This window comes from Chroicocephalus ridibundus, chromosome 14, assembly GCF_963924245.1.
Source record: "Chroicocephalus ridibundus chromosome 14, bChrRid1.1, whole genome shotgun sequence".
Lineage (NCBI taxonomy): Eukaryota > Metazoa > Chordata > Aves > Charadriiformes > Laridae > Chroicocephalus > Chroicocephalus ridibundus.
Window position 1 is genome coordinate 7,914,689 of NC_086297.1, and position 24,438 is coordinate 7,939,126.

The 24,438-nt window shown below is 51.7% G+C and overlaps 1 protein-coding gene across 1 annotated transcript; it reads left to right on the top strand.

Moving 5' to 3' along the window:
* Positions 1 to 1,096: 1,096 nt before the first annotated feature.
* Positions 1,097 to 24,165, top strand: CDR2L (cerebellar degeneration related protein 2 like). The gene is made up of 5 exons (XM_063352054.1): positions 1,097 to 1,411; positions 13,963 to 14,075; positions 15,420 to 15,568; positions 16,530 to 16,694; positions 18,501 to 24,165. Exons 1-5 carry the CDS (start codon positions 1,333 to 1,335, stop codon positions 19,384 to 19,386), a joined length of 1,392 nt encoding a protein of 463 aa, XP_063208124.1. The 5' UTR covers positions 1,097 to 1,332; the 3' UTR covers positions 19,387 to 24,165.
* Positions 24,166 to 24,438: the final 273 nt, after the last annotated feature.

Sequence of the window (24,438 nt, forward strand, 5' to 3'; positions counted from 1 at the left end):
TTTTTACACTGAGGATGGTGAAACGCTGGCACAGGTTGCCCAGAGAGGTGGTAGATGCCCTATCCCTGGAAATATTCAAGGTCAGGTTGGATGGGGCTCTGAGCAACCTGACCTCATCAAAGATGACCTTTAAAGGTCCCTTCCAACCCAAACTATTCTAGGACTCTATTCTACAATTCTAAATTCCACACTAGCAAGTAGGAGAAAGGCCAACATTTCTAACCTTTATTCCCTTAATCTGAAAAGCAAGTACCAAAATCTCAAGTCTTTTCTGAACTTACTTGTACGTAACAGACACGTTTCCTCTTCAGAACTCTACAGATCCTTGTTTCCCTCAAATTTAATCTCCTTCCACTCTTCTCAAAGAAACACAAGAGCTTGTCCTCAAAAATATGAGAGAAGGCTGCATTAGAAGTGCTGATTTCTCATCAGGGTGCAAAGCAGGGAGAACACAGAGGCAGAGGAAGAGCTAGTGAAGACACAACGCTAAGGGGATGCTGTGAGGCAGATTGTATGGTGTTTCCCCTTTCACAGCCCCAGCTAAGGAGCTTAGAAACACCCCCACCTCGAAGATCCAAACCTAAGAAGGGACTGACATCCCCACCGAAGGGTCCCGAGGAGTTACCGAGAAGCCCATGGCAAGGCCAGGACAACCCTCTGCATCCCAACCCGTTCTGAAGCAAGCCCTGCTCCTCGCGGACCTCCCCAGTGGTGCGGGGACCCAGCCGGAGGGAACAAGATGAGCTTTAAGGTCCCTTCCAACCCAAACCATTCTATGATTCTATGATCATGGCAGGAGGGCACCGCGGGGCAGCTCCCTCCACCTTGCCTTCCCCCCAGACCCCCCTCCCTGCAGCCCCACGCCCGCGGCAGGGCTGGGCGGAGAGGAAGAGGAGGAGGAGAAGAAGAAGGAGGAGGCGGCCGGTCTCGCCTCGCCTCCCCCTTCCCTCTCGCCGGCTTTCCTTGCAGCATTTCCATGCTAGAGGTCTCCACCGAGCTGCGGAGAGAGGATCTGCCTGGCTGCGCCGGGCCCTCTTCCTTCCTTTGTGCATCCCCCAGCCCCGTATAAGCCGTGCCCCCCCCGCCCCGGCCGCCACGTCCCCCCCCCCGGAGCCTCCCCCGGCCCTGGTGGCAGGAGGAAGCCGCCCCCCCGGGCAGGCAGAGCCGAGGCAGCGGCCAGGCGCCGGGTGCCACGTCGTGCCATCCTCCCCTTCGCGGCCCGCCCGGGCCACCGAGGCCGCATCCCCGCATCCATCCCCGCTCCGCGTTTTCGGCGGCGGCGGGGTCCCCCTTCGGCGGATGCTTCGCGTCTCCCCGGCGCGCTGGTGCTAAATGCTGAGCGCCGACAGGATGGAGGAGTTTCAGAGCGAGGAAGAGGAGCCCTGGTACGACCAGCAAGACCTGGAGCAGGGTAAGGATGGGGGCACCCCGCAAGCTGCCAGGGATGGCGGGCCAGGGGGATGTGGGGGGCAGAAAAAGGGGCAAATCCTGGGTACAGGAGGGTGGGATACCTTCTCTCAAGACTCACGTTTCCTTGGCAAAGCCAGTGCCTTGTCCTGCGGCAGCACCTCCGTGGAAATCTTGGCTCTGCTGCTCCAAACCAGTGTCCTCACCATGGAAAGTTTAAACCCGATGGATAGAGGCAGGGAGCCCAGATGGGTCCTGAGCACCAGAGGGGTGAAAAATTTGGTGCATTACATCCAGAGGGAAGCTGGTTCCCCAGAAAACTTGCTGCAGGCAGACTCAAACATGGGTAGTTATGACATTGCTTTCATCTTGGAGCAGTTGCAGGTAGAGTTAGCAGGCACACTAGTTAACAACACATTATTTCTGATGTATTAATTGCTAAGCTGAGGATGCTGAAAGTGTCTCTCAAAAGCTTTTGCTATCCAAACTCAAATCCAAAGGGATCTTCAGCTTCTAAGTCACCTAATTACTCCTGGAGATTTTTCCAATCAGCCAGGGAAGAAGAAAAAATAAAAATCAAGGACAAGTTTCAAACAGCAAAAATAGCTTTGTTAGAGGATAAAGATTCAGTTGAGTAGTTTGTTTTGAAGTAACTGTATCGACATTTGCACTAGTTCTATGTAATACTTATCCTAAGGCAGGACACAATGGGTGGCTGTGGGTATTTGGGGCTTTTTTTTTAAATTTTATTTTGCTTATCTTAATATTTTGAGTCAACACGCAGTAAGTAAATAACTGGAAGAAGTCCCGTTTCAGGCTAGCGGCCCAGGAGTGGACTGAACTGATTTGTGAACGTGCAGGGAAAGTCATTCCTACCTAAAAACAGTACCCCTCCGACACATTGCCCTATAGGTATGGTATATATGGTGTATATATATTTGTTTTAGCCAGCTGACTGTCAGCAGGGACAGCTGCAGTGCCTCTGCCCACCGTCACTCCAGTACATTATGTCATGATCTAAAGTTTACACAACTTCAGCTGGAGAGCAGAGGCCCGGCATGGAATGATAACCACCCCCCCAGGAATTGTTGCAGCTGGTTTTTAACCCAAATTTCTCAGTATCAATAGCAGGGTACTGGGCCCTGTTCTTTGAAACACAACGCTCAAATTAAGCCAGGGCAGAGCACAGAGATGGAGCTATCAGCTGAGTAAACAGGGCAGCCTTTGAATGCTCAGAAATTCACATTTCTGGGTGACGTCTTCCCATGGCTCACAAGGGGCCTGGGCACCGGTCCAGGGGCAGGATGCGGGCTGAGGAACAGCAGGACTATGGGTGAATATCGGGAGTGTTGAACAACGCGGGAGCGATTGATTTTTACCTTAACGCTGTCGCCGGTGTCAGGTTCATGAGTCAGCACTGGCACTGTGCAACTGGCTCACAACAATAAAGACCACCTTCCCGGTGCAGGCCAGGTTCCCAGCTCTGTCCCGGCAGTGTAAACACAGAATAGCTGCCTCCAGATGGTGGACTGATGCTGGGAATAGACTCTACCTTTGAGCACATACAGAACTGGAGGAAAATACAGACCCAAAACAAAGCCCAGCTGTGGGGTTTGCAGCCTCCTGTACGAATGGGGGCTGCACAGGCTAGCACAAACTCAGAAGGAGAGGTGGGGAAGGCTTTAACTAAAATCACCCAACTGGAAAGGTCCTACGGGGTAACTACCACCGTAATTAATTTGCATGGTACACAAAGCATCATGAAGGACAGTGCTAGACTTTGTCCACATACACTGTGCCTTTGCATTGGAGCCATAGCAGTATTCAGAGGTCCTGGGTGACGGCACAGCCGTGAAGCTGTTGGTTTGGAAATGGGGGGTGGAAGTACAGTGGAAGACGTCCAGCGTAGCACGATGTCGCGAGCCAGCATTACTAAGAGGATCGGCATGCCAACGGCCCGGGGTCGCACAGAAACCCACGCCTGGCAGCAGCGCCAGGAACGAAGAGGACAAAAGCATAGGCTTAAAGACCATTCTTAGGAGCCAGGGGTGGGAGAAACGAGACGCAACCTAAGCAAAGAGAAGGTTCTTCTGTGAACCAGTTGGTTGCTGGGTTTTATCGTCATTTCACAGCATCATCAAATATTTATTACATTTACATCCAAAACTGTTTGCTAAGCAACGGATGGCTTAACTGGGAGCTCTGTGATGATTATGTTAATTAACCATTTTAGCGCCACAGAGGAAATCATGCCTCTAGCTCCACTCCAAGCACCTGTTACTTTCCTCCCCATCCTCCACACAGCTTTGGCTTGCTGAAATAACTCATTTTTTCCCAAGAAAACACACCCCAATCACTCTTTTTTTTTTTTCCCCCTGAAGTGCCCACAGCAACTGACTGCACTCACCGCTTGCCTTGGAGGCAGCAAGATCTGGTCCCCAGCCTCAAGGCCCTTCCAGCCTCATTCAAATGAAGCCGGTGCCTCTCAGATTCCTTTACCTGTTCCCTAGAATGCTGTAAGCCCGCGTGGTTCAAGGCGTTGTACCGAGACACCTCAGCACATAGAAGCAGAGACTCAAATCCTAGCCAGGAGACTTAATGAAAGAGTAGTGGTGCCCTCTGAGGTGTTTCATTCTTATGATGATCCCTCTGGGAAGACTTACTGATTTGAAGAAAGTGGTAAAAAATGGAGCTCCAATTACCTGATAGCATGGCTTTGCTTATTGCCAGGCTTTCTAAGCCACGAATAGATGTCAGCACTGCTTTGGTTCACCCACAGCCTCACCTTCCATGGGCTGGGGAATCTATGCCTCTAAGCATTAAAACCAGAATACAGTGATGGTGAACCTTTTTCCAGCCATTGAGAACAGATGATGCAGCTACAGTTGCATCATACCCTGTGCACAGGGTGTACGTGCAGCCAGACCCCAAGAGAACAAATAAGCTAAAATTAGAGAGTCTGAGCTGGGGATAAGTGGGGACACCTTTTCTGTTCATCAGAAGCATTTGTGTTCAGAAGGGCTGCATGCCAACTCAATCACATCTGGATCCAAACAGAGCAGAGACCAGACCCAGAAGCTATCTCTGCCAGCCACTTCCAGCATTCATCTCCCCCACAGCAATCTCCCAAGATGAGTCTCCTCGCAGTCACCCCCCTGCATCCCTTGATCTTCCCAGCCTCCCTATCCCCCCCACCAGCATTCAGGTCAAAGCCAAAGCGCAGAGCGCAGTCCAAGAGGAGGACTCTCAAAGTCACCTTTGCGGTCCCTGGAGCCTAAATACAGCGTAAGTGGTGGAACAATTCCTCCCACGTAAATAAAACAGCCTCACACTGCTCTGAGTTAGCCAGCAGGACCAGAGGTAGTACATCAGCACATCATCTCATTGCCACTGTGAGATAGTCCTCTCCTTCTGGGCAGCCACAAAAACTTTTGGGCCAAACCATCTGCAATGCAGGCTTAGGACTTTACGGCTGTAACCTCTAAAGGTCTCCAGATTTAAGTATCTTATTTTAATTCCTTCTCCTCCTGCCAAGCATCTGATTGCTTGCGTGCTAAGAAGAAAAATGACACAAGGTGCTGAGCTTGCACCACTCCTCCCAACTCATCTGTGTGAAGACACATAGCACCCATACCTGCCTGTTTCCCGCATCACCCAGCCTACATTGGGTGATCCATAGAGCTACAATTCACTATCAGCTTGCCCAAAGGATTCACAGCACCGTGGAGCAGGCGGTACCCCAAATTGTGTCCCCAAATGGTGCAGTTACCCCAGCAGTCCAGCTCAGGGGACAAGCCACCCAGCTTGCCTGTCCTCCAGGAGCACAGCAGTTAACTCGTTGTCCTTCCTTCCCAGCGGCAAGCCAGAAGGACGGAATTTTGCCTGCAGTAGCTGAGCCACTTACTTATTTAGCAGTGCAGTACAGTAGGTAGCTTATGGAAGTGGAAAGTTTTCAGTGACTAATTGCTGAGCTGCTCGGGAATGACAAGAGGGACTAGGAAAGCCACAGGAGACAAGGAAATAGGATGACAGGTTAGTCTGAGGAAGGGATGAGAGCCTCCAAATCTGGGGAGGGAAAAAAAAGAATACATATATATAGATGCATTTTCCCAGAATAAGAATCCCCTGTTACGTGAAGGGAGGAAGAAAACACAGCAACTTCCAGGATCCCCCTCCTGATGCCTCACAGAAACTCCTTCCTACATCTGCTGAACCCCAGGCACATACTTCCAGCTGTGGGAGGGAGCAGAATTAGAGGAACTGCTGAAAAGGAAAGAAGGAGAGGCAAAGAGGGGAAAAAAAAATAAGAGAAAAGGAAAATAATCTGTTTTCCATATCTCCCAACCTGAAACAATCAGGTAACAGTGGCATTTCTCCTTGGCAAGGCCATGTGCGAAGGATTTAAGGTCTGAGTCCTGAAGGACATCCCCCCCACGGCAGCCCTGAGCCCGAGGGACGGGGAGCCAAGGCAGCCCTGCACGAGGAGGCTGTCCCCCTCCCTGGCATTTTCCAATCCTCTTTTTTTCCTCCTGTACCAGCCAGCGCTGGCTGGTGACAGGGCGGATGCACTGACTCAGTGACAGCCAGGAACCACTGAGAGCTGTGACAGCACCAGGGTCCGATCCTGCTCCCTCTAAACACAGCGCCAGCGCTCAGGCTAACGCAGTCTGCTCGCTCCCGCACACGCTCCGTCTCCTCTGATAAAAACGGCCTTTCCCAGAGCAGCACAGTGCTGTATTCCCACCTCACCCGACTAATACATCCGTGTGCTCACGCCAAACGCATCATTAGGGCTTCCAAAGCTTCTACTTAACACACTCAAAAACACATAATGCAGGCCAAGAATTTAGGAAAATATCTCCAATACAAAATACCCTGGAGGAACGAGACCAGATGTTACACAACTGCCGGTCTTTGCACAGCTGGGAATTTAAAACTAATTTTATGTCAGGGTTTGCTCTTCCCCATATTTATTTCATAACAGCTGTAAACCTTGTCTCCAAGAGGTGACAGTTCTTTTAATGGTTTAAACAGCCTGTTCCTCTGCAGCCTTCTGGGAAGTTGCTCTGGTTTATCCTGCGTGCAGTGCAGCAGTTAACTTGAAGGATTTCAGTCCTTTGAGTGGGTGGTATCCAGGTCCATGCTGATCCCTTCCAGTTCTGCAGCTGCAGCCGTGGCAGCTGGAGCTAGGACATTATCATACCGTCCTCCAAGTTTTCTTGGCCCGCAGGCAAGCGTGGAGTCCTGGGAAGGCTGGGAGATCACGGCTGAGCACTGGTGTCTGCAGGAGGAGGCAGAGCAAGGCGCAGCATGCCATCCCCCTGAGCATCAGTCCTTGCCATAGAGCTGCTTCGGGGACACTGGTTTTGGTGTTGAGCTCCTGAAAGAGGCATTGCTCTGCATCCTGCTCAGGACTAGCGAAAGACATAAGTAACATCATCTTGGGAGCACATCAAGTACTTCATCACCCCCTTTCCTTGCAAACTCAGAGTAGAAAACTACAGCACTGTGTTGCTCCTGCCTGGCTCTACAAATGGCCCTGATCACTTGCCTGAGGTCAGAACCTCTTCCCACATGGGCAGCACCTCCAGCCAGTACCAACAACCAGGCACAAGGCAGCTGGGCTGTGTGTGAGCTTAGCACCTGGAGGAACAGGGCTCCAGAGCATCTCCCAGCAGCGGATGGGAAGGGAACAGTACTGGGGCAGCAACGTGCAAGATGACATGCTCTAAGGCCAAGCAGAGGGGCTGCTAGAGAAGAGGTGGGCAGGTTTTTGGTGTTGCTGCAGAGGGTCAGCCTGGTTGCTCCATTTAGCTGTACCACATGGCTGTGGAAGAAGGATCTTCTCCATACCTACATGTCTCTGGCAGATAGAATAGAACCATCTAGGTTAGAAGGGACCTTTAAGATCACCAACCTAACACTGACAAAACCACCACTAAACCAGGTCCCTAAGAACCACATCTACCTGTCTTTTAAATACCTCCAGGGATGAGGTACGAGAAGTGGCAGACAGGAGTAACTGGCATCCACAGTGCTGGTGGTGGTGTTGGGGGCTGCTGCAGGTGGCAGCTGTGCTGGAACTTGGTTGGTCCCCAAGAGACCAAACCACTCAGCATCAGTGGTCCTTCCTGCCTCCTCCAGCAAACAGACAGCAAGGGCGGCCGAGTTGGCCAGCAATGGCTCAGAGCAGAACACGTTGTGTGAGCACGAGCAGGGCTGGAGAGCTGGCATGGTTGTGGCAGCCCATGACTGAGGGCACTGTGCTCTGCTGCACAAGCCCACTGACCTGTCCTTCGCAGGTCACCTTTGCCTGGGGCTCTGCACGTGCACGGTACTGTGGTGCAGCAGCAGCAAACACGTAAAGTCTCCCTGGAGCTAATCCTCCTTGTCCGTCCTGGGTCACTTACAGCCTCCTGCCCCCAAAACACACTGGGGAGATGAGATTCCCACATGGCACCCAATCCACGTGCCTCTGCCTTTAGCTTTAAAAGAGTGAAAAGCCTCTATTCACAGTTCTCTGCATCCCCACGTAATTAATTAGCTGGAGCTTTGCCGCCCAGAGGAGGGGTGCACGCAGCAAAGCACTGGCTGCCGTTCTCCCTCCTCTTTCCTCGCTTCTTCTCTCCAACAACTCCACTTGTATGTATTTATTTAGGATGCTTTCTGATCCAGGTGCACTATCAGCCTCCGAGCCACCAATCACTGAGCCCTTTGAAACCATTTTAGCCTACAAGGCAAACATGGGCACCGAGGCTGTTTAGATAAGAGAACAGCAGGGAAAGACGCAGATGGGGCCCCAACCATGGTCTAATAACATACTCCGTGCTATTATGCTCTAACAACTTGGCAAAACGCACATCGATTGCTGTGGGCACGGGGATGGGATTGCTGTGTATGTGTGTGTAAGGACGCATACAGCTTCTAAGCAGAGGTAACCATCCTAGGTCTCAAATATTAACATACGAGGGAGGCTTTGGGGCACAGAATGTTAGAGGGCAGAAAGAAAAAGGTGCGCATCAATTAAATTAAAAAAATATCCAATGAGCATCTGCGAAGAATAAAAAAAGGGAACTGATAGAAAAGAAATACTGAATAAGACTGAAAAATACAGAAAGCAAGGAAGGGAGCAGCAAGGGGTGAGAAGGCTGGAGGGCTTCCCTCCAGCACAGAACGGTACACACAGAGCACCCCTGAGCCCCTTGCTGAGGTTTTCCACTCCTTGGTGGTGCCACTTTTGCTCAGGGGACTCAAGACAGCACAGAGGGAGCTGCTCTCATTGCACTTCCCCAACCCCCTGCAAACCGCATCTCCCTGCCACCACCTGAGCTCCCCCCTTCCAAGGAAGTTTGCAAAGCCAAAGGCAGCCCAGGGGCACGTAACAGATTATACAAGAGAAAGAAAAAGGAAAGAAAAGGAAGCAAAAGAACAAGCAGGAAATCCAGCAAATCTCATTAGGCTAACAGAAGTGCCCGTGTACATCAGCTGGAGCCACGGTTTGAAAGGAGGATGTGAAGAGGGAGGACGTGGCCGTGCTGCCAGGGAGTTCACGCACAGCCCCTGCCTGCCCTCACCCGGCCCTGCCAGAGGCATCTTCCCCCCCTTACTGCACTGGGCTGCTCTGCAAAGCAAACCCTGCCTTTGCCGTACGCCCGATTACACCAAAATGGCAGGCCCCCATGAAAAAACACACAGAACATCAAGCACGAAGTTGATTTGGGTAGTAATGTCCCAGTTATGCCAGTGTAAAAGGGATGGAGAATCCACGCCTCAGCGGTAACCCTGATGGCTCTCTGAAAGCTCTGCCTGGTCATGGGAAACACTATCATCTGTGGAACAGGCATGTTGAAAAGGCTTTACCACATCCAGACATGCCTGCAGGTTGTTTGCAAGATGCTGTCAGATGGTACTTGCTTCTCTGCACCCCAGCACGTCCCATTGCAAAGGCTTACAAGGGCTAAGCACGCAGATTGCCTCCATCACCTGTCATGGAGCAGCAGTAAGTGATACGCAAAAGCTGATCTTCATTGTAATATACCCAGACAGCACAATCCCTTGCAACTAAGAAGAAAAATAAATGAGCAGCAAGTACACCCTACCTTGGGGTAAACCAGCATAGCATCATTTATTTAGATTTTGAAAGGGATAATTGCACCTACCCTCGACTCTAAGTACCTGTGTGTAATGGAGCAGACAGCAAATGCAATTAAATTAAACGTCAACAGCATTAAACATCAGTTCTTAACTCTCAACCTACCCCATCCATCAGCTAACAAGCACCCTGAACCCCCTCCGGAGACGTCCACACCAGAGCTCTGCTCCTCCCTGCGCTTTACCAGGTGAATTCACCGCCTGCAGCAGGAGAGGAGCAGCCCTTTCCACAGATCCAGCCCCAACCCTTGAGGAAGGGACAAGTAATTCCTCCTTAATAGCTGCTTTGCTGAAAAGAACCTGCAAAAACATGCACCATAAACCTTTGCTTTTTAGCTCTACAAGCCAAAGGACTTCTAATGCCCCCCTACGAGTCTGCCGGTCCCTCAGGATGGGGAGAAGGTTGGGTTATTTAAAGGTGAGGAGCAGAGCGCACCTGCGCTCAGAGCAGCGGGCACGTTCTCTCACAGCCTACACACGTGAATCCCTCAATGCAAGGGAGACGATGGGGGGAAGCCCAAAGCGGCTGCTCCAGATGGTGGCTTCCTCCAGAAAGCCGTATTTACGAGGACCATCTGAACAACTACCGCATCGCCACCATGCTGAGAGCAGCCAAAACCTCCTCTGCCCGGCACCAGGCTTACGCTCCCCCAAAGCCACAACCAGGAGATGCTGGGGGAGAAACCCCCTCCAGAGAGTGAGCTGTGGCAAAGGCTGCTCTGCCCAAACGGATGCAGGCCAGCACCGGGATGGCAGAAACTGCTCCAAACCTTCTTTGTGCCTCATCACAAGCTGCTGCGAAGGCTGGGGCAGCCAGGAAGCACTCGGCTCCACGGCAGCCCCGAGCCAGCATTGCCACGGGATGCTGCAGCGGGGGAACACCCTGCAGCTTGTTCCTCAGCCTCTTTCAAAGACAACCTATTACAGCTTTTGGATCAGGATTTTTCTTTTTTCCCCAAGTTTCCTCAGTGACACACAGCTAGCAGAATGATCGCAGGGCTGATGATGATCTGTGCAGCTCCAGGATGGCTGCCTCCTCGATGCACTGCCCGGCCATGCTCCCCTGTACCAAGCGCTGCTTGGATTCAACTCCAGCTCCCTTCCCACCATATGGTCTCTCTTCTCTTCCCCTCCCTCCCCGCTCAGGCGCCTTTCCCGCGGAAGCTTGCAAGGAAATGCAGCCTCCATCCCCCCCCTCTGCTTGGCTCTGTAGGTGCTGCCCTTTGTTTGGGGATGCGGGGTGTCTCCTTGGCTGGTGTTAATTAGAAGGGTCACGTCAGCACTTGCAGTATTGAGAGCCAGAGGGTACGGAGCTGGTGTTGCCCAGGACAGTTTGCACCCGCCGTCTTCTCCCAAACAGGATTTGGGCAACACTGGGCTCCCCAGTTTTTTAAGTTGAATGTTGGCTGTTTCACAGTGGTGCCTTCCATGCAGGCAGGTTGCGGAGGGATCGGGCACGTCGAGTGGACACACAGCACAGCTGCTCCCCACCACTTTATTTCTCCTTCTCCATCAGGCAGGGAGGGGGAAGGGAGGCATCAGCATATCTGCTAAATTAGGGCAAGTCCTGCAGCACTGCCTGGCTGATCCGACAGCAGAGAAGCAAAGAGGAATACAAAAAAAAATTGTGGGAAACCACAGTGTTACGCAAAGAGAATCCCCAAATTCCTAAATAGTTCTTTCTCCCCACCCCAAACAACCTGCTGAAAAATTCACAGTCAGGTTTCCAAGGTCTCGGAAGAGAGGAGCTGTGGGTGCCCCAAGCTTGTGCAGAGCCACAGTTAGTGAAAAAAAAAAAATCAAGAGGGATCTGGTCTGAAGACGACATTAAAGCACTTCCAGGCAGCAACCCCTCCCTCCCCAACATCCCACAGCCCAGGGGAGACCAACAGGTTGGGAAGAGGACTCAGGCGCGAGGGAGATGGATGAGATGGGATTACCGAGGACTCTCTGGCTGGCAGGCAGGGACAAGTGAGCGTGTGCGTGGCGACAGCTGAGTCACTTAAAAGACACTAAAAGAACCAACTCCCTCATGTCCTTCAAGCCTGGAGTCTCCCAGGCCCTTACGCTCAAAATGGAAAGGAGGAATCAATTTCCTCCTCAGAGCCCAGCCCCGTTCTTTCCTCTTTCCCACTCGTCCCCAAACGCTGCCCATGTCCCCCATTAAATTATTGCTGACAGAGCCCTTTAAATTACAGCGCAGGATCTTGCGCTGCCTAATCCACTTAACTCAAGCCCAGCTGATTAAATTGGATGCCATATGGTGGGAGAGCAGTGGTGTAATCCGCAGGGACGGGGACACACTTGACTCATTACCTGGAGTGCAGCACGGAGCCCTCTCACTACGCGCGTCTGTGCCGGGGCTCTGCCTGCTGCAAGGGATGCGATCTGCAGGGTGCCGGTCTCCAGCAACGACACCGGCTCTGGCAAGGTGGCGGTGCCATTAAATACAGCCCCAAGCAGCTTAAAGGCACAAATTTTCCTCCATCTCTGCTGGCATCTGGCTGTTCCCCCGTCCCCAGCTGGTGTAACAAACCCTCAGTGTCCCAAGGGCACTTTGGAAACTGGGGAAATTCGGTGCTTGCGGGGGGGGTGGAGGGTGGAAAATAGGTGGAGGAGGTCTGTCCTTGGGAAACGTGCCAATATCTTGATTGCATTGATAACCGGGATTGCAGCCCCCAGAGCAGGTCACTGTGCAATGATGAGGATTATAATTAAAAAGGTCACAGCCTAGAATAACACCCTGCAATGCCGGCCACAGCTGGGGAGCACATTCCCGCGGTGAAGGGGAGAATCGAGGACACACTGAGCAGCTGTCGGCTGCATCACATCTGGGGAGCCAGTCCTTGGGCACCGCTAGAGCCACAGAGAAAGAAATGCGGCCATCAGCCAAATTAATAACATTACAGCACTTCCCGCAGCACAGCATGATCCGTCAGGAAAGCCCATCCCATGCACTGACAACCCTCCTCCCGGCCAGAACTTGTGCCCCAGAGGTCAGTGAGAGCCTTGTTTTGTGACGTGTCATTTGAAGTACGAGAGATCCCTGATTTTCCCAGGCTCAGAATACATCCTAGGCATCCTGGTTCCCCTTCATCTTGTCCCAGTGACTAAGTATCACTTTTTCCCAATCAACTGGCATGGCCAAATTAACTGCTGGAAGAAATTCTAGCTGCTCTCAGCCCTGGCAGAACCTTGGCAAAACACATCATTATCTACAGACTAGAGCAGAGCATTACGGCAGGCTGAGAAAACGCCAAGGCAGGAGACCCAGGTCCCCTTACGCACTGCAGGATTGGGGCTCTTCAATTATCTAAAACCGCATGATGACCATACTGGAGAGAGAAATAACACACATCAAGATCTGTTTCCTTACCTTCTAGAAGGCTTAAGGTCAAAGTTTCGGTCTGACGCTGTAAGAGCAAGAAACTCACCTCTAAAAACACCAGGAAAAATAAGAACCCACCTGATCACCGGAGGGGTCAGGCTTTAAGACAACAACCAATTTCTGTGAAAGCGAGAGGATTTATCAGAGCCAGCTGTGCCACCCCAGGCCCAGAAACAGCACCACCTGAGGGGCTCAAGCTTTGGCCAATACAGGACTCACGGTCCTGGGGCTTTTCCTTCACCCAGGAGGCAGCAAACCCCGTATTTTAAGCCAACCATGCTGTCAACATCTGTTTTTCCATGCGCTTCTCCTAAAGTCCAACTATTTCAGTAGCTTCCTAAGGGCGTTTGGAGGTGGCAGAGGGTGAATACAAAGCGGTTTGTCCTCACCCCGGAGCTGCCCCAAGGAAAGAGCCACAGACCCGGCCGACGCAGCGCTGCCAGGGCAGCAGATGTGGGAGGTGATTCCAGCCCCCTCGGGCCACGCGTGGTTTTATTACTCATGTCAGTCTATTAGCAGGTGATGGATGGAGGCTGACGGGGGAAGGCAAGGCGCTCCCTTCGTTAGAGGTAATATAATTTACAGAGCATCCCCAAGGCCCTGTGGGGGCTTTAAGAACCCTCACTCTGATTCTGATGGATGCTGAGCTCCTCTCAGCCCCACAGGTCTCGGCAATAGGGGATGGAGGTGCTGAATACCTGCCACAGCCAAGCCCCATGGGCCTGATCCTGGCTACACAGTGTGTAGCGCAGCACACAAGGGCTATACAGGCAGCCGGGTACCAAATCCTTGTTGCACAGAGGATGCAACCTCGGCCTCCCCTTGCTCCTGCAGCCCAGCAGGATGAAGGAGGCCAGATCCTGTATGTCCCACACGCATCCACGTCAAACCCTGCCAATAAAACCAGCACTGTGCAAATGTGCTGCTGTGTTTGGTGCGGTGGCATTTGGGGACCCCACCACACCCACCGGCGGAGCCGCAGGAGCTGCAGCAGCTTTGTCCCATCTGCTTTTCAGACTTGCATTTGGCCGCGGAGCTGGGGAAGACGCTGCTGGAGCGCAACAAAGAGCTGGAGGACTCCCTGCAGCAGATGTACGCCACCAATGAGGAGCAAGTGCAGGAAATCGAGGTAGGGACACAGTCGGGCCAGGGGTGGGGACGGGAGGTGCTCGACCACCACTGTCACCTAAGGGGGATGGTGGGGAAGGGGCGCTTCCACCAATGCCAACGGCTCAGATGCCAGGAGAAAGGAAGGGATATGCCATGGGGCATTAAAATCCCTTCTGTATGTGCCTGAAGTGGGGCGGATTAAGGTCTGGTCAAGCCCATCCCAGCCTTGGAGTGTGTCCCTTTCCCCCACTAACCGGGATTTTCCCCCTTCTCACATCCCTACCCCCTGCCCAGATGTGCATGCCAGATTTCGGCATTAGGTTGCATCTGGGGCACGTTTGGCCTTTCCCTGCCCATCTGCCAGCCTTCACACGCACTTCTCTCTGCTCTGCTGCTGCTTTCCCTTGATTCCAGTTATTCATAATCGCGTTTGTTCCCAGCTGGCCCCTTGGCACCCCCATAACACAGCCCCCTTTGTTAGAGGCATAAAATAGCTCTTTCTCCAAGAGCTGCAATCCAGACCACTGTTTCAAGCATCCTTTGGGGTCAGGGCAGTATTTCTAAGAGCCCACAGAACTAAGCTTAGAGGCTAAAACCTGCTGTGCCGAGAGGGTTTTCATCCACTGGAAAACTTCTACGGATCTGTGAATTAAAAAAGATCAGAACCCCCCGGCCCCCAATTTAAAAAGACACAGGGCAGAGGAGGGCCACAAGGTCACAAGAACCTCCTGCGATGGCTGCAGAGATGTGACAGCTGATGGCCGACTAAACCGGTGGATGGATTTAGCTATCCCCACCAGCAGGAGCGTGTCCACTATAGGATTTGGGATCTGGTCCCAACTGAGGGTGAGCTCTTGGGTAGATGCCCCTCTCCCAGGATGAAATCTTGCAACGACAGACTCACAGAAAGGGGTCTTTGAGCAGGCAGAAACCGCGAGTCTCCTCACATTTCACAGACTCAGAGTTTCAGCCTGAATTCCCAAGGAAACGCAGCTTCTGCAATCGATCTGTCAGACGATCCAGTACCCAACCGGGCAGTTTCAGCCAACTTCAGAGAGGGGTCACAGTCCCAGGGATATCAACTTCCTTTGGGTGCTGGGAATAAAAACGCAGCTGAATAGAGAGAGATTGAGGTTAGTGCCCTTCAAAGAGGGCAGGGAAAGTTCAATCACATTTTAGACACAAAAGTATTTACAGTGGGCAGGGGTATGAACATTTCACCTGTGCGAGAGGGTTCAACCAGGCAGAGGATAAATCGGCCTCAAAACAAATTATGAGGGGAAGCAAAGGTTGTAGGAATTTGTGCCTGTGAAGCAACCTGGATTTTGGATGTGGAGTGTTTCCATTTCGCTCTTTCTTGCAGTACCTGACCAAGCAGCTAGAGATGTTGCGGCAGATGAACGAACAGCATGCGAAAGTCTACGAGCAGCTGGACCTGACAGCACGGGACCTGGAGCTCGCTAACCAGAAGCTCGTGCTGGAAAGCAAGACATCCCAACAGAAGATACAGTGGTACGGCCTCCCCTCCTCCCGCCACAGCGACGCTGTACCCAAGAGACCTTCATCTCACCTTTCCCCTGCCCCAAAGCGTGTCCGTGCTATTTAAGCCATTCTCTTATCACTCCAGTTTTGCAGCTATTTACAACACAAGCTCATTGCCCCGATGCTGGTTAGCAGAGGTGAGCCGCAGCACAGACACCCCTGGGACGAGGGCTGGATAAAGGAGTGACTGTAGCTGCCAGGAGAGAGGCACAGCAGCCCCTCCTCCTCCTCCGGTGTGTTTCCTTGAAAAAGAGGGACATAATCCTATCAGGGAGGTCCCCAGCTCATAGCCCAGCAGAAACACCAGGCACAGATCCAGCATTTTGCGAAACCCTGGCTAGCCCATGCTGAAACACCAGTTTGTCAATAACTATTTCTTTCCTAAACCAGCCCCAGGATCAAGGTCATCCCCAGAAACAACAGACTAAGCCACGTCCTTGCAATGCAGCATCTTTTGCAAACAGCTGGGCAGAGAGGGCGTTTCGGAGCAGAGTGTTTTACAAACTGCATTCACAGCCAGAACAAAACTAAATCTCTGCCCGGTCTCTCTGTGTGTATCTCTGCAGGAGAAACAAAAGGAAGAGAGTAAATCGCTCGCCTGTTTGCTTTCAGCGCAGAGATATCCCAGGGTAGTGCTCATGCTCCAGAGGTGACAGTTTTAGCCAACTGATTTGAGGACAGAGGGTCTCAAATTAGTACGATCCCTTGTCACTGCTCCAATCCCCCTTCCTTTTCTACAAACACCCCCATCACTCAAGACCAACCACGCTGAGAAAGACTAACCACTGCCATGAAAAACAATCGCTGTCACAGTCCCAGGGCTAGAAACTGGAAGCACCTTCCATAGACTGAGTTTCTCTACAGGGAAAAAACACCTTTCAAGGACCTGTAGTGCCTGACTCCTCATCCGTGCTCCCTCCTCTCTCTACAGCTTGACGGAAACGATCGAGGGGCTGCAGAACCAAGTGGAGGAGCTGCAGAAGCAGGTGGAGGAAATGCGGAGCTTGGAGCAGCTCCGCATTCGGCGGGAGAAGAGGGAGCGGCGCCGAACCATCCACACCTTCCCCTGCCTTAAGGAGCTGTGCTCCAGCCCCAGGTACAGAGCTTCGTCTTTAGCAACTCCCCCACCTTCTCCCCCATCTCCCCCACTCTCCCTAGCCCCTCTGGGGGTGCAGAAAACCCCACATACGCCCCCACAGAGGTCTAGGCTCTGCATCAGAGCCTGAAACTCAATGCTGGAGACGAAGGGAGCACCTTCCTCCCTCCTACCCGCCCACCTGAGCGGGTGGCGTTGGCAAAGCAGAGCCTCCGTGATCCCAGCATCAGTGATGCCTCAAATGGAGAGACAGAAGCTCTTTCTGAGAGGGCAAGAATAGCTGCCCAGGGGGATCTGGATGCCTCATGCCACTGAGGCTGCAGGGACAGGCATTGCTGGACGGGCTGGGACCCTCCTGGCATGCTGGCAGGGAGCTGCACAGGAACGCTCACCTGACAGGACACATTGCTTGAGCTCCACATGGCTCAAACCAGCCTCTCCCAGTCCAGCCCACCCAATAACACACCATGAGAAGAGGACCATTGCCTCAAGCTGCCCACACAGATTCCCTTCCCGAACGAGCACAGCCCGTTTTCCCTTTGCAGCTGCCTCCCAGCACCTCTGGCACACTGAAACCAGTTGAGATGGTGCATTTTCCCCTGTACCCCCCCAGAGCACCAGTCACACACCAAGATACGCCACGTGCTGCCGAATGTTGTGCAAACGCCTTCAGCACTATTGCACGCTTGATCCTCCTTAAAACCCAGCCACGGTGTTAATTCGCTGACCTCGTGAGGGCATTCCTTGCTCAGCTTTGTCCATAACAGAGGCTTCTTTAAATAGATAAGCAATCGATAAACTTTGTTACTGAAAGCATCCCCTGCCAGAGGATACGAACAAAAGACACTTTTATTGCAGCAGCAAAGGGGATGTTATGAGGCCACAACCTAACCCCCAGCAAAATCCACTTAATGTCTCTGTGGTTCTTTTCCCCCCCTGTCCCCCAGTCCCACTCTCCCCCCAGTGCCTCGGGACCTCAGCTCGGTTTGCAGCCCTGCAGTTGGCTCCGAAGGTCAGGCTGCCCTTCGCTAACTTGGAAATCTGTTCAATACCCCCTGCCACAAGCCGTGCCTCCCAGGGCAAGCCACGGCGCTCGCTCTTTTCCAATCTGTTCTAAGCAGATAGGATGCCATGGGCACTTCACTGAGGAGGAGGAAAATCTGGTTTCCCAACAGCAACATGAGGGAAGGGGGAAATGCTTGCTATCGCTTCCCAGGCAAAGAAGAAGGGGTAACTCCATCAAAAGTCTCTGCCTGCCTCCCTTGCTTCTCCCACTCTCTTTGGAGCACGTCCCAGACACGGGACAGCCTCTGCTTCTGGCTTTTGGCTGGGTGGGGCTTGGGGTCGTTGGCAGATGCAGTGAGTAGTTGGTGAACTCCATGATGCAGTCAGTAGCTGATGAACTCCAGCAGGAAAAACTCGAAGCCTTCTGCTTTCAGACCCGTAGAACTTGAACATTCATCCTTGCTTCACAGCAACGTCAGTGGCTTGTCCATTAACCAGATGAGTCTTTTACCTTTTAGGGTTTCATTTCCCTCCTGTCTTTGATCACTGCTATCAAATGAGACTGCAGGTTCTCTGGGACAGACCCTGGTCTCTGTGTCCAAAAGACCCTCAGCCACACCTTGTGATCTCCTGGCACACGGGAGGAGGCATATCTCACTCCATGAGCTCAGGTTACCTCCTTTCTGGGCATCAGTGGAATTACTTACATGACCATGAGATGGTCATGTAAGATACAATGAGTCAGTCCCTCATGGATTGTCACTTGGTCAGACTCTCTCAAGGGTCCTTCTTCTCTTTCAGGTATGAGGACGCATTCCAGGTCCACAGCTCTTCCACGGAATTCAACCAGAAGCCACTGGAGAGGGAGAATGAGCGTCTCCAAGCCATGGTGAACTCCCTGAGGTCCCAAGTCAATCAGGAGAAGCAGCGGAAGGAGAGGGTTGAGCGAGAGTACACCTCTGTTATTCAGGAGTATTCAGACCTCGAGCAGCGAGTGTGCGAGATGGAGAACTGCAAACTGCGCATCAAGGAACTGGAAGCAGAGCTCCTAGAGCTCCAACAGATGAAACAAGTCAAGAAGTATTTGCTCAGCAGAGAAGACAACTTGTCCGAGGCCCTCCTTGAGCCGCTGAATAACGCCCCAGAAGCAGACTACATCGACCTCTCTGAGGAGGAGGGAGGGAAAAGTCATGGGCCATCAATGACGCCTTCCCCAAACCACCCTGTCCGGAAAAGCTGCAGTGACACAGCCCTCAATGCCATCGTGACCAAGGATGCCGTGAGCCGGCACGAGGGCAATTACACGCTGCACGCTAACAACGTGCGCAAACGGGGCATGTCCATCCTGAGGGAAGTGGACGAGCAGTATCACGCCTTGCTGGAGAAGTACGAAGAGCTCCTGAGCAAATGCCGGCAGCACAAGGACAGCGTGCGCCACACAGGGGTCCAAACATCCCGGCCTATCTCTCGCGACAGCTCCTTCAGAGACTTCCGCGGAGAGGGACACGAGTTGGAAGAACGGAAAACCATGGAGAAGACCATCAGCAAACACGTGGAGGCGGTGGATAAGCGGCTGGAGCAGAGCCAGCCTGAGTACAAGGCTCTTTTTAAGGAGATCTTCTCCCGCATCCAGAAAACAAAAGCAGACATCAATGCCACAAAGGTGAAAAACAAGAGCAGCAAATGAGTCCTGCCTCTCTGCAAACTCCCACGTGCAATCGCAACAGCCAAGTCTTCTCTTCAGCCCCAGGAACCGCCACGTGGCCCCACTGCTTTGAAGGTTCGAGAGGTCTACAAGCAAGAAAATGTCATGGAGACTCAAGTTTCTTTTTTAAGCTTGGGCTCTGGACAATGTGTTGGGACAATTGTACATTGTAGTTAGAGGATTTCAGAAACTGTATGACGGATCTCTGCATGAGTTGCTGCCGCTGCCAGACATCACAACAGCAACGTAAACCACACCACGGAAAAAGAAGAACCAATCACCTCCCCCACCCTTTCCAGCTTGTCTTACAGCCCGATTCTCTGCAAGCGAAAGCCTGGATGTCCTCCAGCATCCTGCCGCAGCTGGAGCGCAGTGTTCCAAAGTAAAACAAAAAGCCATCAGAACTTCAGGGGCTGCTCTAGCACACCAGCCCAACCCTCCACTTTGGTTTTATGGCTAAGAACCTACGCTTGTACCCAAGAGACTTCCGTCTGCGCCTTCCCCTTCCCCGAAGGGCAGTAAGTTCTTGCTGATTAAGCCATTTCTCTTATCAGTCAGGTTTTTCAGCTATTTACAATGCAAGCTCCTTGCAACTGGAAAAACTTGAAGAGAAACATAAAACTGATTGTTCTGTCTTCATCGGCATCGCTTAGTATTTCAGTCCGTACCCTCCAGACTTTGTAGGCATATGGGATTTCCTCGCTTTAAATCTGCCCCAGTATTTCAGCCCAGGTGAAGCACTGTGCCTGGTAGGAACTTCATGACCAGGGCTTTTCCCATAAGCTAGGCAAGAAGTGCTATTACAGTATGAGACATGCTTTCATCTCACAGCCTGGGTACCAGCCCTCTGTGCTGAGGGCTCTTCAAGAGGTTGCCATTGCCCCATTGTAGCAAACTCCTCAAATACAGCTTGCATGGGCTTGCAAAACTGACTACCAGTGACTTGCACGCAAGCAGAAGGACAAAGCACCACACTCGTACGGCGCCAGGAGCTCCGGCCCTGGCAGTAGCGCTGATCACACATTGCCCCACACTTTAGCTCTGAACATCTCCCTTGCCGAGAGGACAGATTTCAGTTTTCTGCTGAAAATAAGCTTTCTTGGCTGAGGCACTGTCTCCAAACGTTGTCACCTCTCGTGTTCCGCTTCACTTTCCAGCACTGAAATCTCCTCACTTTTGCTTCCACAGACATGCAAACACACAGCCAAAAGGCCACTGCAGTCTCAGGAATCACCAGTTTCCATTTTTCATGAACTAGATGTTGACCTTGAATGGTCAGACACGCGTTTTAGGCAGAGAAGCGGCATTTCATCACAGCTTAGGCAACACCCCGAGCATTGAGCCACAAGCAACGAGCAGTTCAGTGTAAGCTACCTATTCTGTACCCGCCTGGAGACAAACTTCAGGCCAGATCTGGATTCTGTTTTCACCAGCTTATATCCCAAAATCTTGGGGAAATGGCTGGGATTTTTGCAACACTGAGATAAATAAACGAGAATCTGGCTTTGGAGGGGGCAGACTATTAAAATGTAGTTAACCTCAAAGTCTAGGGCCTTGACATTATGAGGAGCTACCTTTCTTTCACCTGCCATGGAATTAATGCAAAAATACCCCCCCAAAAATACCCTCTTTTGTTAAGCTGAGCACCACGGCGGTAAGTTGGCAGGAGTGCGATGCCCAAACCACCCCCGCTCCAGAGGTCTCCTCCCCAACCCACCCACCACCACCCTCTTCCACGCTCCGCATTTTTCAGGTGCCCAATGGCCCCGAACTCGAGAAACATTAGGAGCCGTACGCACGACTGTGGCTACCAGCTCTGTAACAGTATGGAGAACCTTCATGCCTTATTTATTTATAACGGAAAGCAGTTGTCTAATAAAATAAAATAAATAAAAATGAACAGCAACACAGGTGTTGTTGTTGATTGTGTCGGCGCGTTCACCCCCCTGTTAATTCAACAGTTGCAGCAGGGGAATACCTGAAGCGATGCTGGTTGAAGGCAGCCCGCGTTCACTCTCGCAGTCCTCTGGTTGCTGCAGAGGTGTGGGAAGAGAATCGCCTTCGCTTCCCGTTTTAAACAACCCTGTGTGAATCAGCATCATAGTTAAGCGTATGGCAATATTTTCAAATGCTTTATTCTCTTCTCAAATAAAAAGAAACACCGGGATTCTCAAAGCCGAGACTTTCTTTACAGCTCTTTTTACTTTTAAGAAGAGCAGAAAAGTTATTCCTTTGATTTTCATGTACGATTTGGGTCAAGAAAACGCTTCAGGCTCCTTTGCAGAAAGCAAAGAGAATATGCCGAACTATACGGCTGCATTATTTATATAACATACATTTTATGCACTTGGACTACTAACATTTGCCACACGATAAAAAAAACCCCTTCTTTTGTCAGCTCTGAAGTCTCTGTAAAACCGCGTCGTTTCTAAGCTTGCAATTCAAATGCTATTTTTGTTTTGGTCTTTCTTGAAAGCCACACATCCAAAAATGACTGATGGAAGTAACACGATGTTAGTATTTGGCTTAACAAAGGCACAGCTGCCGTATATCAGCAGTTTGTTCAGCAAAGTGCTGAGGGCATTTCTTCTGCATCCAAAAATATTAGTGGCCGTACAAATACGTCCTGATGACTCTGTGAGTCAGAGTCACTTGATTTTTTTTTTTCCTTAAGTGAGGCTTTCAGCGATCAAAGGAGGAAAAAATAAGCATCTTCTGGCCTTTTATCCCACCTTCTATCTAAACTTTTCAAATTGCTTTGAAAACACCGAGGAAAACTACACAATTCCATTAAGAGAGTATTAAGCAACCACAGAAACCGGGCTAATAGAGAACAGCAGCTACTTAATAGCACGCCCCCGTGATTTAAGACAGAAAGAAAAATACTGCATGCAATTAAAAACGGATGAGGAAGAGTAGGCTATAATAGGAAATGATGATTAATTTCAGAATTTGGCAAAACCAACGACCCTGTTCAGCTCACACCATTAAGATCAACAAGGGCACAGCTCGTCAAGAATTCAGTGTTATGCTGAATTTGAAAGATGACATTTAGGCAAGCGCATTTCCATCAGATCTAGTCTGCCTTCTTACTTTACCACCAGTTTGAATAACCCTTCAGAGAAGCACCCATCATTACAAGTAGGGATGGACCGCTTGAAGCACAAACTCAAGGGTTGCACAGAGCTTGAATTCTCACGGAGCATGAGATTTCCTGATTCAGCAGTTTCCCTCTCTTACAGGAGACCTTCCGGAAGGTCCCTCAAAGTCCCGACTTGCTCCTACATTAATGGCTTGTGTCCTCACTCACACAGGGAGCGACCAGCTCCTTGGACACAACAGCTTTTGCATCACGCTTTAGGGATGGCTCCTTCCAGATCTTGCTCCCCAGTGACCACCACCACCACCAAATGGGGCCAGCTTGCTTTCTACGCCAGTACCAGTACTGAGGCAGGTCGTGGCTCCAGCTTAAATGCCAAGAGCTCAGCTCTCCTTGGGTCACACCAAAGTAAGACCTTGTCATCCCAAGCCCTGCCTCCCGGGGAGAGCCGTTTCCAACCATCCAAGCGGAGATCATTCTGCGTTACACCAAGGCTCTTTGGATGTCTGCAGCAGGCAATGCAGGAACGAAGGAAAACCAGAGAAACGTCCTTTTAGGTGGGTCTGGATTCACCTGCGTGACCTCCAAGCTCCTTTCCCAGCCCCTCTGTGCACCGCACAACGACACCGTCCTTGGTGTGTGTCACCAGCACAACGCCGACATGTTTGACAACAGTTGGTAAAATGAGTCATCCTGCTTCGGATGTTTTACCCATCCCTCTGGCTACAAATCACGAACGTTTACCTGTTCCCTGTTAGAAATTAAGGTCACCAGATGGCATGATTTGTCTCTGACAGTTTTGCTTTTTTTTCCTTAAAGCATCCCATTTTCAGCCAAGTTTGGATGGGGGAAGCAGAGCAGAAGAACCCCAGGACACACAGATTCGATTAAAACAAAGTGGTTTGGCCCCTCCTTGGCCCCCCAGCGCTGCTCGGCCGCAGCCAGGACAGACAGACCATCAATGTATGGGACCTGCTCCTTTCTCGAGGACCGAGTTTCCTGATTTTGTGCTGATTATCTGGATGGGACCCAGTTCAGATCCTCGATCACACGCTGTCTTTCCATCAGCTTCAAAACACCCATTTTGACTTCACCCACAGTGCGAAACAAAAAATCGTCAGCTCTTGTCAAAACACCTGAGCTAATGACAGCCCCGTCCCTGCCTGTGCATCTTCCTGCTGCCAGAAACAGCCGTCCCTGCCCCTCTCGAGCGCACACCCTTCTTGTCAAGCCAACCTGACAGCTCCAACAGGGGTAAGAGCTGAAGGAGTTCCACAAGTTCTTCACTCCCCTGCATCCCCCTTCCACCTCAGCGTCTCTTTTACAGACCTGGAAACACGTACGTGCTGCTGTAACAGCATTAAAAAATATATATAATTATATATACACATGTATATGTAACTTTTTAGCACTCGAGCAGATAAAAATCTGAAACATCCCAGGTGCAAAAACTAGAGAGTACAGGAAAAATGCTGGATGTATCTTCACTTTTCTCCAATCCATCACCGCTCGGCTCACGAAGGTGTGGGGTGCAGGGGGGAGCACACTGTCCCCCACCGCTGCCAGTGCCCCAAGGAGACAACCTGCCCAAACCAGACCCCGGCAGCCGCCCCCAGGCCTCCCACACGGGCCACCCCGTGCCACCCCCGGACCACCTCACCCCAGCATCCTCATCCCCAGCCATCCCACCACCCCCCACAGCAGGGCCTGCCTCAGCACCCACAGACCCCCCCAAACCCCCCAGATACCCCGCATCCCCGACTCAAAACACCACAGACCCTGTAAACCCCCACAAACCCCCCCAAGACCCCCCCACATTGCCCCACAGACCTCCCACATCCCCCCATGGTGCCCTACAGACCCCATAACCCCCCCTGGACCTCCCACATCCCCCCATGGTGCCCTACAGACCCCATAACCCCCCCTGGACCTCC

Excerpts from the sequence above, each read along its gene's own strand:
- CDR2L (XM_063352054.1), top strand. The coding sequence starts at position 1,333 with ATGCTGAGCGCCGACAGGATGGAGGAGTTTCAGAGCGAGGAAGAGGAG. Across the intron at positions 14,076-15,419 it reads AGCAAGTGCAGGAAATCGAG|TACCTGACCAAGCAGCTAGA; the intron begins GTAGGGACACAG and ends TCTTTCTTGCAG. Across the intron at positions 16,695-18,500 it reads GAGCTGTGCTCCAGCCCCAG|GTATGAGGACGCATTCCAGG; the intron begins GTACAGAGCTTC and ends CTTCTCTTTCAG.